Below are 14,185 nucleotides of genomic sequence, written 5' to 3' on the forward strand. Positions count from 1 at the left end.
GTTAGTCTAGTGAAGAGAAGGACCAGGGGAGACAGGAGAGCAGCTTTCCAATACTTGAGGGGTTGCCACAAAGAGGAGGAAACCTTATACTGTACTGTTGTGGCCCGGCAGGTGCCGTTGGAGCTGCCGCCAGACTCCGACAGCGAGGGGCCCTATGAGTCGGCCTTGGAGGAGGTGGAGGACCCTGGACAGGGTGTCGACTCCGAGCAGGGCGAGGAGAGACTGGTTGGCCACCAGGTGGTGGCAGAGCATTGGATCAAAGGGAATGTTTCGGAAAACATTTGGGAGTTGTTTCAGGATGCATGCAGACGAAGGGCTACTCAACGGAAGGAATTTGATTTGATTTTATTTGTCTTGTATGCCGCCCACTCCCGAAGGACTCCGGACGGCTCACAATAGACAAGGGAAAGGGGGAAAACTAGGAACACTTTCGTAATTGTAGGAAATGATTGTGCTTAGCTGATGCTGATTAAGATCCTCTCCTGAGTATAAAAGAGACTGTTTGTACCACGCCCTGGTTGCAGGAGTCAACGTTCTCGTTCACGTTCATGTTTCAGAGAAACCAACTTGGATAAGTGGTTTGTTGTGAGAAGCTTATTTGCATTGCCTAGGTTCGTAGTAATTGCTGCCAGAGAGCTTATAGCAATAGCAATAGCAATAGCAGTTAGACTTATATACCGCTTCATAGGGCTTTCAGCCCTCTCTAAGCGGTTTACAGAGTCAGCATATCGCCCCCACAGTCTGGGTCCTCATTTCACCCACCTCGGAAGGATGGAAGGCTGAGTCAACCTTGAGCCGGTGAGATTTGAACCGCCGAACTGCAGAACTGCAGTCAGCTGAAGTAGCCTGCAGTGCTGCATTTAACCACTGCGCCACCTCGGCTCTTATCTCTTTGTTTATGTGGCTTGCAGCCAACAAGAGCTTGGACTGATTAAAACATTCTTTTGTACGTCTGTTTTGGCTTTCGTTCCTGGATGGAGAAGGGGGGTGGTGGTCAGAACACTGTACCATGCTGGACAAATGAAACCTCTTGAAAACCTCCAGCATAGACCCAAAAAGTGCTTTTTCAAGACGCAACTGGGCTTTCTGTTTTTTCTTTGAAGAGGTTTCGCTTCTCATCCAAGATGCTTCTTCAGCTCTGAAGAAGAACTGAACTGAGAACTGAAGAATCTTCTTGGATGAGAAGCGAAACCTCTTCAAAGAAAAAACAGAAAGTCCAGGTGCCTCATGAAAAACTACCTTTGGGAGAACCATGACCTGGAGGATCTCCGTAGATCTCCAGCGATAGAGCATCCACAGAAGAGGCAAACCCTTCCACTGGATCTTTCATCTTTCTCACCATCAGGAAATTCCGTTTTATTTCCAAGTTGGATCTCTCTTTAATGAACCTTCCCCCGTTGTTGTTCTGACCGAGGCTTCCCGAAGGCCTGAAGCCAATTCCTTGTCCCAGCAAAAGCCCCTTTTATTAATTGACTGCGAATTCTGCTCATTCCCATCCAGCAAAGTCTTTCAAGGGAGGATTTATAGTCACAGACCTTATCTGGCTTGGAGAGCTGACAGGCCGAGATCTGCAGAAGTTGGCAAGGAGTCTTGGAGAGTCACGAACCAATGAAGCGAACTAATTTTCTCCTGCAAACTCCACTCCCCTTTCGCTCCTCTTTTATTTCCCCTGGGAGGGGCCATTCACCGTCCACCTGCGGCCTCCCAAGTCGACTCCTGTTCTTTAGCTGTTCCCTTCGTCTGGCAAATCTGCGCATGCGCACACTGGGAACAGGCTCCAGCTGTTTGTCTGCCTCAACTCATGTCTGACTCTGAAGGCAGCTGATAACTGGCATACGGCTCTGGCCCCCTCTCTGGCTCCAACACAGAGCCCTCATCAGAGCCTTCCCCAGACTCCAGGACTGGCCCAGGTTCCTCCCCAACCTCCTCCCTCTCCGAATCTGCTGCCAATTTGGGCCACAACAATTGTTTCTTGTCCTGCCCCTGGGTGCTTATGCAGCCTAGAACAACACACAACCGAGTATCACATCACAACCACACAACCTCCCGAGATCCCTTCCGCGGCGGGAAGCCGCGCCTTCATTCCTAGAGTTTTCTGCACAATTCACATCGGAGCTGTGATTTATCTTTACCCAGGAACATTCTGTCCCATTATTTTTAGACTCATAAATTGTCTGCCAGGCAAACGTGGCCGTTTCTGTTTTAATTAGCCCAGTGGGGTGAGAGAAAGCTCCTTGTGAAGGAAGTCGGGTCCTCTGCCCGACTGTTTTAATTCTTTTTCACTGCCCCTGGCACCTCCCGGGAGAAAAAAAGGATTTTTCTACCATCTTGTTCCAAATTCACAACTCTTGAGTTAGCACTGAGTGATCACCTCCATAAGGCAGCACAGGTAGCCCTCGGTCTTACGACCGCAAGGGCCCCCAAAATTTTGGCTGCTAAGGGAGACGTAAGGAGAGCAGGAAGGAAGGAAGTAGAGAAGGGAGGGAAAAAGGAAAGGGAAAGGAGAGGAGGATGGAAGGGAGAGAAAGAGAAGGAGAGAGGGTAGGAAGGGGAAGAGGAAGAGCAGGAGTAGGAGAAAGGTCAAGGAAGAAGGAAGAGGAAGGAGAGGAGGAAGGAAGGAAGTAGAGAAGGGAGGGAAAAAGGAGAGGAGGATGGAAGGGAGAAGAAGAGAAGGAGAGAGGGTAGGAAGGGGAAGAGGAAGAGCAGGAGTAGGAGAAAGGTCAGGGAAGAAGGAAGGGAAGGAGAAGAGGAAGGAAGAAAGTAGAGAAGGGAGGGAGGGAGAACAGAAAGGGAAAATAAGGTGATGTTGCAAAAGGAGTAAGGATGGTAAATACAGCAATCCAAACTATAACCTATTAAATGAAATAATAAATGTATAAGAATGATAAATGCAAAGAAGAATCACAATCGTGTGAACGTATACTTAAAATGGTGTGTAAGAGAACAAAAAAATTTAAAAAATTGTTTGGAAAAAAAAGGGAGACATTTGTGAAGCAAATTTCGCCCCGTTTTACGACGATCGTTACGGGAATCACGGTGGGTGTTAACTTTGTAGCACGGATGTTAAGTGAATGTGGGTTCCCCCCTTGACTTTGCTTGTCGGAAGGTCGCCGAAAGGAATCGCATGGCCTCCCGGGATACTGCGACCGTCGTAAATGTGAAGCAGTTTCCAAGCATCTGAATTTTCATTTCGTGACTGTGGGGGACTCCGCAGTGGCCGCAAGTGTGAAAAATGGTCGTAAGTCACTTTTTCCAGGGCTGTGGCAAGAAAGGTCGTAAAATGGGGGGGACCCACTCAACAAATGTCTCGCTTAGCAACGGAAATTTTGGGCTCAATTGTGGTCATAAGTCAAGGACTATCTGTAGTTTGCAGCCTAGATAAATTCTGGTGCTCATCAGAATAAAGCTTGGATTAATCTCCTGTTGTGATGAGATGCGCAAAACAATTCAGCATAATTCAACTGACTATAATTGAGAGCCAAGGTGGCCCAGTGGTTGGTATGTGGAATTGCAGGCTAATTCTGCCAACGGCTGCCTGCTGGCAGTTCGATTCTGACTGGCTTAAGGTTGACTCAGCCTTCCATCCTTCCTTCCTTCCTTCCTTCCTTCCTTCCTTCCTTCCTTCCTTCCTTCCTTCCTTCCTTCCTGTGTAGTAGTTAGAAAGCAGTATCGCAAGCTAACTCTGCCGTCTGCCAGGAGTTCAATCCTGGCTCAAGGTCGACTCAGCCTTCCGTCCTTCCGAAGTTGATAAAATGAGGACCCAGATTGTTGGGTGCAAGAGGCTGACTTTGTAAACCATTTAGAGAGGGCTATAAAGCACTATAAAGCAGTATATGTCTAACTGCTAATGCTTTGCCCTTCCTTCCTTCTTTCCTTCCTTCTTTCCTTCCTTCCTTTCTTTCCTTCCCAGTGATTAGAATGAAGAATTGCAAACTAACTCTGCCCACTGCCAGCAATTCGATCCTGATCGAATGGAAGGTTGACTTAGCCTTCCCTCCTTCCGAGGTGGGTAAAATGAGGACCCAGATTGTTGGGGGGCAAGAGGCTGACTTTGTAAACCGCTTAGAGAAGGTTGTAAAGCACTGTAAAGCAGTATATAAGTCTAAATGCTATTGCTATTGACTCAGCCTTCTGTCCTTCTGAAGTTGGTAAAATGAAGACCCAGATTGTTGGGGGCAATAGGCTGACATTGTACAGTGGGCTGGAAAGCACTGTGAAGTGGCATATAAGTCTAAGTGCTATTGCTATTGCTATTGCTATTGCTATGGCCTTGGCCTTGGCCTTCCTTCCTTCCTTCCTTCCTTCCTTCCTTCCTTCCTTCCTTCCTTCCTTCCTCCCTCCCTCCCTCCCTCCCTCCCTTCCTTCCTTCCTTCCTTGATTGTTGGAGGCAAGAGTCTGACTCTGTAAACTGCTTGGAGAAGGCTGGAAAGCACTTCTGGCATAGTGGCATATAAGTCTAAGTGCTATTGCTATTGCTATTGCTATTGCCTTGCCTTGCCTTGCCTTGCCTTGCCTTGCCTTGCCTTGCCTTGCCTTGCCTTGCCTTGCCTTTTCCTTCCTTCCTTCCTTCCTTCCTTCCTTCCTTCCTTCCTTCCTTCCTTCCTAGATTGATGGGGGCAAGAGGCTGACATTGTAGAGTGGGCTGGAAAGCACTGTGAAGCGGCATATAAGTCTAAGTGCTATTGCTATTGCTATTGCTATTGCTATTGCTATTGCTATTGCTATTGCTATTGCTATTGCTATGGCCTTGGCCTTGGCCTTGGCCTGCCTTCCTTCCTTCCTTCCTTCCTTCCTTCCTTCCTTCCTTCCTTCCTTCCTTCCTTCCTTCCTTCCTTCCTTCCTAGATTGTTGGGGGGCAAGAGGCTGACTCTGTCAACCTCTTGGAGAAGGCTGGAAAGCACTGTGAAGCGGCATATAAGTCTAAGGGCTATTGCTACAATTACGTAAACATTATTGAATCCATTAAATAAATATGCATTTATTTCCTTACTTGGCCCGACTAGGTTCAATCTTGCAGGGATCGAGTTCCACATACTTCTTCTCTTCAAAGATCCGGTGTACAATAACTTTCAAAACTCCGTGGAGGTAGGGCATTCCCACTATCTACAAAGGACCAGGGGATTGGGGAGGGGTGAAAGGCAAGATAAAACACATTGGTTAAAAAGCAAAAAGAGAGTAAGAGCTTCTAAATAAAGAAGAAGGAATGTTACACTCCAAGATTTTCTTTTAGCGCTATGAACAAACGTTATCCCTTTACAGATGGTCCTCTGCTTATACCCCATTCATTCAGTGACTATTCAAACTTATGGCACTGAACCAAAGGTGGGTTCCTACCAGTTCGCACCTATTCGGTAGAACCGGTTCGTCAAATCTACCGAACCGGTTAGAAGAGGTTCCACCAGTGGACCCGGAAAGCAGGCCACACCTACAGAAGAGGTTCCAAACATTTTTGAAACCCACCACTGGTCCTTGGATATGATTATTCTCCACTATCATGCTCCTATTTATAAAACTCAGTGCCTCTGTGAAAGGTAAGGATGACTACTGCGTTTGTAGTGCAATCAGAACATTGCGTGTGTTGAAGTTGTTTTAACGCAAACCAAAGATGCCTTTTAAAAAACAAGTTTGCATCATATTCTTATGCATGCCAGGGCGGTGTGTGAGGTAATTTAAGGTGTTCTGACAAGTGTCATCGGCATCTTCATATCCGGTCACATGGGCAGCAAGCCATTCCCATCCAGTCACATGGGTGGCAAGCCACTCCCACAAAGGAGGCCACACCCACGGAGTAGGTTCAAACAATTTTTGAAACCCACCACTGCACTGAACAAAGTCATTTATGACCTGTCCTCACCCTTGCGACTGTCATAGCATTCCCACGGTCTTTTTGATCAAAATTCATGCCGGACATGAATTTACAATATTTATGGTATTCCAGGGTTACGTGGTCAGTATTTGTCACCTCCTTACCTGTCCAACTACAAGTAGGAGATACTATAATCTTTCAGACAAATGGCTGTCCAAAAGAGAAAGGAAAGAAGGAAGGAGAGAATAGAATAGAGTAGAATAGAACAGAATAGAATAGAATAGAATAGAATAGAATAGAATAGAATAGCAATAGCAATAGCAATAGCAATAGCAATAGCAATAGCAGTTAGACTTATATACTGCTTCATAGGGCTTTCAGCCCTCTCTAAGTGGTTTACAGAGTCAGCATATTGCCCCCCAACAACAATCCGGGTCCTCATTTTACCCACCCCGGAAGGATGGAAGACTGAGTCAACCCTGAGCCGGTGAGATTTGAACAGCCGAACTGCAGTCAGCTGAAGTAGCCTGCAGTGCTGCATTTAACCACTGCGCCACCTCGGCTCATAAGAATAGAATAGAATAGAATAGAATAGAATAGAATAGCAATAGCAATAGCAATAGCAATAGCAGTTAGACTTATATACCGCTTCATAGGGCTTTCAGCCCTCTCTAAGCGGTTTACAGAGTCAGCATATTGCTCCCAACAACAATCCGGGTCCTCATTTTACCCACCTCGGAAGGATGGAAGGCTAAGTCAACCTTGAGCCGGTGAGATTTGAACAGCCGAACTGCAGAACTGCAGTCAGCTGAAGTAGCCTGCAGTGCTGCATTTAACCACTGCGCCACCTCGGCTCATAAGAATAGAATAGAATAGAATAGAATAGAATAGAATAGAATAGAATAGAATAGAATAGAATAGAATAGACAGAGTTGCAAGGGGCGTTGAAGGTCTTCTAGTCCAACCCCTCTACTTAGACAGGGAACCCTACACCACTTCAGACAAATGGTTATTCAATCTCTTCTTTAAAACTTCCAGTGTTGGAGCATTCACAACTTCTGGAGGCAAGCTATTCCAGTGATTAATTGTTCTAACTGTCAGGAAATTTCTCCTCAGTTCTAAGTTGCTTCTCTCCTTGGTTAGTTTCCACCCATTGCTTCTTGTCCTGCCCTCAGGTGCTTTGGAGAATAGCTTGACTCCCTTTGACCATGTCAACGATCACCGGGATGCAATTAAACATTTTTACAAGGGCTGAACTGCCGTATCTTATGATGGGATGTTTGCCATTTAATGCACCCTTTTCTCTACCATGGCAACGAAGCTGGCATCCAGCTTTACCCCTATTCTACTCCCTCCCCCCTCAAAAAAAGAAACAATTGGCATAGGAATCAAACTAGAGAAAACCTGGCACCGTCATTTGAAACAGATTCTGCAATTCACAGCCCATTTTTCTTTCTAGGAATTTTTGAGACCTATCCTTCTGCTTCGATGTTCTCCATCCTCATCACCTTCTCTATGTTCTTCTGCTCCTCACTCACCTTCATGAATTGCTCCATGGACTTGGAGGCTAGCGAGTTGGAACGGAAGAGAGTGTTGGGATCCACTGGGGAGGAGGGAAGGGGGGGGGAGAAAAAAGAACACGCAGAGATGTGACATTTCTCCTCTAATTATTTTAAGATGAGTAAGAGACACCCCTTGATTGCGTTTGGCATTCGAACACCACCATCAGCCAACTCATCGCATGATCCATGATCTTGCGTTTAAAATAAGCAATTCAACACCTCCCCATCACTCACGTTGGCTCACGTTTCATTTCACTCAGGACTACTTTAAAGGTTTCCTTCGCACATATGTGCTAGTCATTCCTGACTCTAGGGGGCAGTGCTAGCTTCAAAGCCAAACAGCCAGCGCTGTCCGAAGACGTCTCCGTGGTCATGTGGCTAGCGTGACTCAACGCCAAAAGTGCACGGAACGCTGTTCCCTTCCCACCAAAGGTGGTCCCTATTTTTCTACTTGCATTTTTTAACGTGCTTTCGAACTGCTGGGTTGGCAGAATAGCAATAGCAGTTCGACTTATATACCGCTTCGTAGGGCTTTCAGCCCTCTCTAAGCGGTTTACAGAGTCAGCCTATCGCCCCCCCACAGTCTGGGTCCTCATTTCACCCACCTCGGAAGGATGGAAGGCTGAGTCAACCTTGAGCCGGTGAGATTAGAACCGCTGAACTGCAGATAACAGTCAGCTGAAGTGGCCTGCAGTACTGCACCCTAACCACTGCGCCACCTCGGCTCTTAGAAGCTGGGACAAGTCACGGGAGCTCACTCCGTTACGGGGCGTTCGGGATTCGAACCGCCGAACTGCCGACCTTTCTGATCGACAAGCTCAGCATCTTCGCCCCTGAGCTGCCATGTCCCTATCAGACTACTTAGGTTTCACCTAATTTAAAACTAGCACGCAGAGTCACTGAGAGAGTAGTAGGCAGCTGTATAAATTTTCTTCAGAAAAATAAACCACGTCCCATAGATCTCCCCCAAAACAAATCTTACTCATCTATGTAGTAGTTGGTCTCAACTTGCTGGCTGAGATCCTGGATCACACACTTGACGTATGAAGGCACTTACTTGTTCTTGAAATCTCACGGAAATTCAGGTAATCCAAGAAAGGTATCACCAGGCCCTGCCCAAGGAAGATCTTGACCAGCTTAGTAGATACGTCTTGACGGCTCTCCACCAAGCATACCTCTTCCAGGAGGGCGAGTGGGGTGAGGTCATCTGCCTCCTGTGCAAAGTACCACAATACCTATCATTAACGTACAAACGCCTATGTTTGCCTCCCTGCTATTGAACAATGTCTCGAGTTTCTATCATTTGGCTGTGGATGTTGATGGAGAAGTAGAAATGCACGTACCCATCGTGCGATGGGTCCATTACGGAACCTGTTATAAATCAGATAAGGTAGAATAGAATAGAATAGAATAGAATAGAATAGAATAGAATAGAATAGAATAGAATAGAATAGAATAGAATAGAATAGAATAGAATAGGGTAGGGTAGGGTAGGGTAGGGTAGGGTAGGGTAGGATAGGATAGGATAATAGAATAGAGTAGGGTAGGGTAGGGTAGAATAGAATAGAATAGAATAGAATAGAATAGAATAGAATAGAATAGAATAGAATAGAATAATAGAATAGAACAGAACAGAACAGAACAGAATAACAGAGTTGGAAGGGACCTTGGAGGTCTTCTAGTTCAACCCCCTGCCTACGCAGGAAACCCTACACCACTTCAGACAAATGGACACTCAACATCTTCTTAAAGACTTCCGGTGTTGGAGCATTTATAGCTTCTGGAGGCAAGTTGTTCCACTGATTAATTGTTCTCACTGTCAGGAAATTTCTCCTCAGTTCTAAGTTGCTTCTCTCCTTGATTAGTTTCCACCCATTGCTTCTTATTCTGCCCTCAGGTGCTTTGGAGAATAGTTTGGCTCTCTCTTCTCTGTGGCAACCCCTGAGATATTGGAAGACTGCTATCATGTCTCCCCTAGTCCTTCTTTTCATTAAACTAGACATACCCAGTTCCTGCAACCGTTCGTCATATGTTTTAGCCTCCAGTCCCCTTATCATCTTTGTTGCTCTTCTCTGCACTTTTTCTGGAGTCTCCACATCTTTTTGTATATTGTGGCAACCAAAATTGAATGCAAATATTCTAAGTGTGTCTTACCAAGGCCCTATAAAGTGGTATTAACACTTCATGTGATCTTGATACTATCCCTCTGTTTATGCAGTCTAGAACTGTGTTGGCTTTTTTGGTAGCTGCCTGTGCACCGCTGGCTCATTGGAATCTTGTTTGGTTCAAATCGAATAGATTCCATTTCCTTTCAACGTTCTGCTTCAGACGATTGGATTGATTCAATTTAGACATGTTTATTTGCAAAGTCTGTCCAATATTTGGGTCAATTCAAAGGCATCCAAAGCACTGATCTGAAGGTTTGATTTGAAAGAATAATCGGATCAAACCAACTTTGAATCGAACGTTCACACGAATGTGTGCAATCGATATGAATCCCTCTTGACTTCTCCAGACTTCAGACTTGAGATGGAGTTCTCAAGAGCAACTCCTGCTCTCCTAGGCAGCTCTCCAAGGTCCTGAAATGTCAAATTATCCCTATATGGAGGAAACTCCGGGTTCTTTCCTATTTGCACTTCATTAGTTGATACCAAAACTGGAATTAACAACTCTTGTCTTGAAATGCAAACTATGTAGAGAATTATTGTTATTTTAGTTTTATACATGTGGCTGTTATATTGGGTTCGGAATCATGCTAAGCCTAATGTAATCTTTTGTTCTGATTGAGGTTTAACCTGATAGGTGAATCCAGATCCATTACTGTTTTTAAGCTATAATTGACCTCTTCTTGTTAGCTAGATACCCAGCCAATTATCCAACAAACCACAATTGAAAGCAACCACGGCTTATTCTCTTATTCACATTCATTTGGTCCTATACTTAGGATGTCTCTTTTTTATGATCCCTCCTTCTTCCCACATTAAATAATGTGGGAAGCAAAACCAGCAATGGGACAGCAAATCTGTTGCTGCAATTTTTGAATCCCACCCCTGGTTCTGTTCCACTACCTACCTCTGGAGGACACAAGACAGATGCCACAAGGAGGTCTACCAGGGGTTGATAGTAACTGGAAGGCAGGATCCTGTCTTCAGCAAGCCGAACCTGAAGTCTTAGCTGCCCCAGTTTTTCCCTGCAAGCAGAGAAGAGGGACACGTGAAGTCTAACCAGCATGTTTTCACTTTGCAAAGAGCAGCTTATAAAGGAAGGCAAGAGTTTAACATCGAGACCTGGATGCTGATGAACATTAGGTTGAGTGGACATGTCAACCTCAGAAACCTCAAGATGATCAGACTTCTCTGCCTGGGCAACTTTAAGGCGAATGGACTTCAACTCCAAGAATCCAATGGAATGGAGTGGAGTGGAGTGGAGTGGAGTGGAGTGGAGTGGAGTGGAGTGGAGTAGAGTAGAGTAGAGTAGAGTAGAATAGAATAGAATAGAATAGAATAGAATAGAATAGAATAGAATAGAATAACAGAATTGGAAGGGACCTTGTAGGTCATCTAGTCCAACCCACTGCCACAGCAGGAGATCCTACACCATTTCTGACAGATGGCAGTCCTGTCTCCTCTTGAAAGCCTCCAGGGATGAAGATCCCACAACTTCTGAAGGCAACTTCTGTTCCATGTGTTGATTGCTCTCCCTGTCGGAAAATTCCTCCTTATTTCCAGGTTGAATCTCTCCTTGATTAGTTTCCATCCATTGTTCCCTCTCGGGCATTCAGGTGCTTTGGAAAATAGCTTGACCCCTTCCTCCCTGTGGCAGCCCCTCAAATATTGGAACACTGCTATCCTGTCTCCCCTGGTCCTTCTCTTCACTAGACTAGCCATGCCCAGTTCCTGCAACCGTTCATCCTATGTTTTAGCCTCCAGGCCTTTGATCATCTTAGATAAATTCAGATTAACAGAGTTGGAAGGGACCTTGTAGGTCATCTAGTCCAAGACCCCCGCCCAAGCAGGAGACCCTACACCATTTCAGCCTCTTCTTGAAAGCCTCCAGGGATGAAGCTCCCACAACTTCTGAAGGCAACTTCTGTTTCATTGATTGATTGCTCTCCCTTTCAGAAAATTCCTCCTTATTTCCAGGTTGAAACTCTCCTTGTTCAGCTTCCATCCATTATTCCTTGTCTGGCCTTCAGGGGCTTTGGAAAATAGCTTGACTCCCCTCCACTCTGTGGCAGCCCCACAAATATTGGAAGGCTGCTATCCTGTCTCCCCTGGTTCTTCTCTTCACTAGACTAGCCATGCCCAGTTCCTGCAACCATTTGTCGTATGTTTTTGCCCCCAGTCCCCTAATCCTCTTGGTTCCTCTTCTCTGCACACTTTCTAGAGTCTCAACACCTTTTTTTATAGTGTGGTGAGCAAACCTGGATGCAGTACTCTAGGTGTGGCCTTACTAAGGCTTTATAGAGCGGTATTAGTACCTCCCTTGGTCTTGATTGTATCCCTCCATTTATGCAGTTTAGGATTGCACTGGCTTTTTTGGCTGCACACGGCTGACTCATATTTAGCTGGCTGTCCACTAAGACTCCAAGATCCCTCTCACAGTCACTGTCTCTCATTAGATCCCTTTAAATATGAACTAGGCTCAGCAGTTCCCCAGCTAACAGCTACACAAATGATTCACCGGTCTCTGAAATGAGACCGGGTATTTTGGCTGGTCCACGAAGGGTGCTCCAATCTCACCCATTTGCATGCTTCACAAAGAGAGCACTTCTTATTTACCCAGCGTCCTCTCCTGCACTGGGCAGGGGAAGCAGGCGGAACCAATCTTTGAGAACGGTCTTCTGCACGGAGCCCAGAGAGAACTTGACCTGCACGGAGACAAGAAAAATGCAGATAAGCCCAGGGATCAGAGTCAAATCGTAGCTACGAAATGCTTCTTCCCTTTCATTTATTTACTGTGCTTTGCGACAAAGCTATGTGATTGGGCAATGCAGGAGAAATCCTGTTCAATCTGTGGTGGTCGGTGATTGAAACACATCAGGGAATATCGCTCCCGCCACCTTGACTCCGGAAGCAATTCCATAGGTGGAAGGTGTAGACATTTTGATGAGGTACCGACATTTAGTACTATAAGGAGCCCCAGACCACTCCTGAGTGAAGGAGTGGAATGTCTGCCAGTTTGAACTGAGGTAATAGAATGTGAGGCAACCGGCAGTTGGAACAGAGATCATTTCAGGTGGGGAGGGTGAGTAGAACTCCTTAGCATCAGAGTGCGTTAATTACTGTATAAGAAATACTAGTGGTCATTTTGAAAAAATCCTTTCTTAGCAAGCATCTAGAAGCCAAGAAGTGCCAAATTTCAAGTTTGTAGGCTTTACGGTTCTGTAGATTTCATGATGAGTGGTAGTGTGTATATAGATAGATAGATAGATAGATAGATAGATAGATAGATAGATATAGATAGATAGATAGATAGATAGAGATAGAGATAGAGATAGAGATAGAGATAGAGATAGAGATAGAGATAGAGATAGAGATAGAGATAGAGATAGAGATAGAGATAGAGATAGAGATAGAGATAGAGATAGAGATAGATAGGTATAGGTATAGGTATAGGTATAGGTATAGGTATAGGTATAGGTATAGGTATAGGTATAGATATAGATATAGATATAGATATAGATGATATCAATATAGATATAGATATAGATATAGATAGATAGATAGATAGATAGATAGATAGATAGAGACAGACAGACAGACAGACAGACAGATAGATAGATATAGATAGATACAGATAGACAGATAGATAGATAGAGAGAGAGACAGAGAGAGACAGAGAGACAGAGAGACAGATAGATAGATAGATAGATAGATAGATAGATAGATAGATGATAGATAGATAGATAGATAGATAGATAGATAGATAGATGATATAGAGATAGATAGATAGATAGAGATAGAGATAGAGATAGAGATAGAGATAGAGATAGAGATAGAGATAGAGATAGAGATAGAGGTAGGCAGGCAGGCAGGCAGGCAGGCGGAAGGAAGGAAGGAAAGGAAGGAAGGAAGGAAGGAAGGAAGGAAGGAAGGAAGAAGAAAGAAAGAAAGAAAGAAAGAAAGAAAGAAAGAAAGAAAGAAAGAAAGAAAGAAAGAAAGAAAGAAAGAAAGAAAGATTCAGACCAGATCAATCACAGACCAAGATCAAAGATCTTGAACGTTCTCCCAGGTCTCCTTCACAATAGGGGTGCTCGGTTAAGCTCAGGCCAAGAATCAACCTCCTTCATCCATGAGTCTACTTTGTCCTCACCTGTCCCAGAAAGTCATTCTTGCCCACCATGTCCCAATCCCAGACTTCTACAACAAGGGGCATCTCGGAATCAGCCCCCTCTTCCAGGACAAACTCCAGCATCTCCTCCCAACGTGGGAAACGGGTCTTCTTGATAATCTGAAGAGTCGTAAGAGAGGAAAAGGTGAGTTTTCTCCTGAAAGCCTTGTGCTCCACCAGTTATTAACTTGTGGCTGGCTGCTTAGCCAAGTCTTGCAGTTCCCTTATATCACATTTTATGGTGTTTTTTCCTAAAAACAACAGGGCAGCATCTATTTCTGGTTTTCAGCAAAATGTCCCACAGCAAACAATCGGTTCGTGTATGTGTTATGTCAAAGCAACCGGTATGCCCAAATATGGGAGGGAGCATACTGACACAACACTTAATCATTCCCTTGGCTCAGCTGATCAGGGAGGAGAGCTTGTGGCTTAGAGGTTAATACAACTGCCTAATATGTAAAAACAACCCAAGTTCGAATCCCAG

The 14,185-nt window shown here is 45.0% G+C and overlaps 1 protein-coding gene across 1 annotated transcript in view; it reads right to left on the minus strand.

Annotated features, from left to right (window-relative positions):
• Nucleotides 1-14,185, minus strand: part of RASAL1 (RAS protein activator like 1) — a 61,961-nt gene that overhangs the window by 21,055 nt on the left and 26,721 nt on the right. Inside the window, 6 exon segments of the mRNA XM_087705651.1 lie at nucleotides 4,991-5,103; nucleotides 7,345-7,409; nucleotides 8,426-8,582; nucleotides 10,441-10,558; nucleotides 12,150-12,238; nucleotides 13,684-13,821. Of these exon segments, the coding sequence (XP_087561777.1) occupies nucleotides 4,991-5,103; nucleotides 7,345-7,409; nucleotides 8,426-8,582; nucleotides 10,441-10,558; nucleotides 12,150-12,238; nucleotides 13,684-13,821 (680 nt within the window).

The sequence above is a fragment of the Thamnophis sirtalis genome, unplaced genomic scaffold, assembly GCF_051295495.1.
Source record: "Thamnophis sirtalis isolate CommonGarterSnake01/CBP01778 unplaced genomic scaffold, rThaSir2_p1.2 scaffold_2, whole genome shotgun sequence".
Taxonomy (NCBI): domain Eukaryota; kingdom Metazoa; phylum Chordata; class Lepidosauria; order Squamata; family Natricidae; genus Thamnophis; species Thamnophis sirtalis.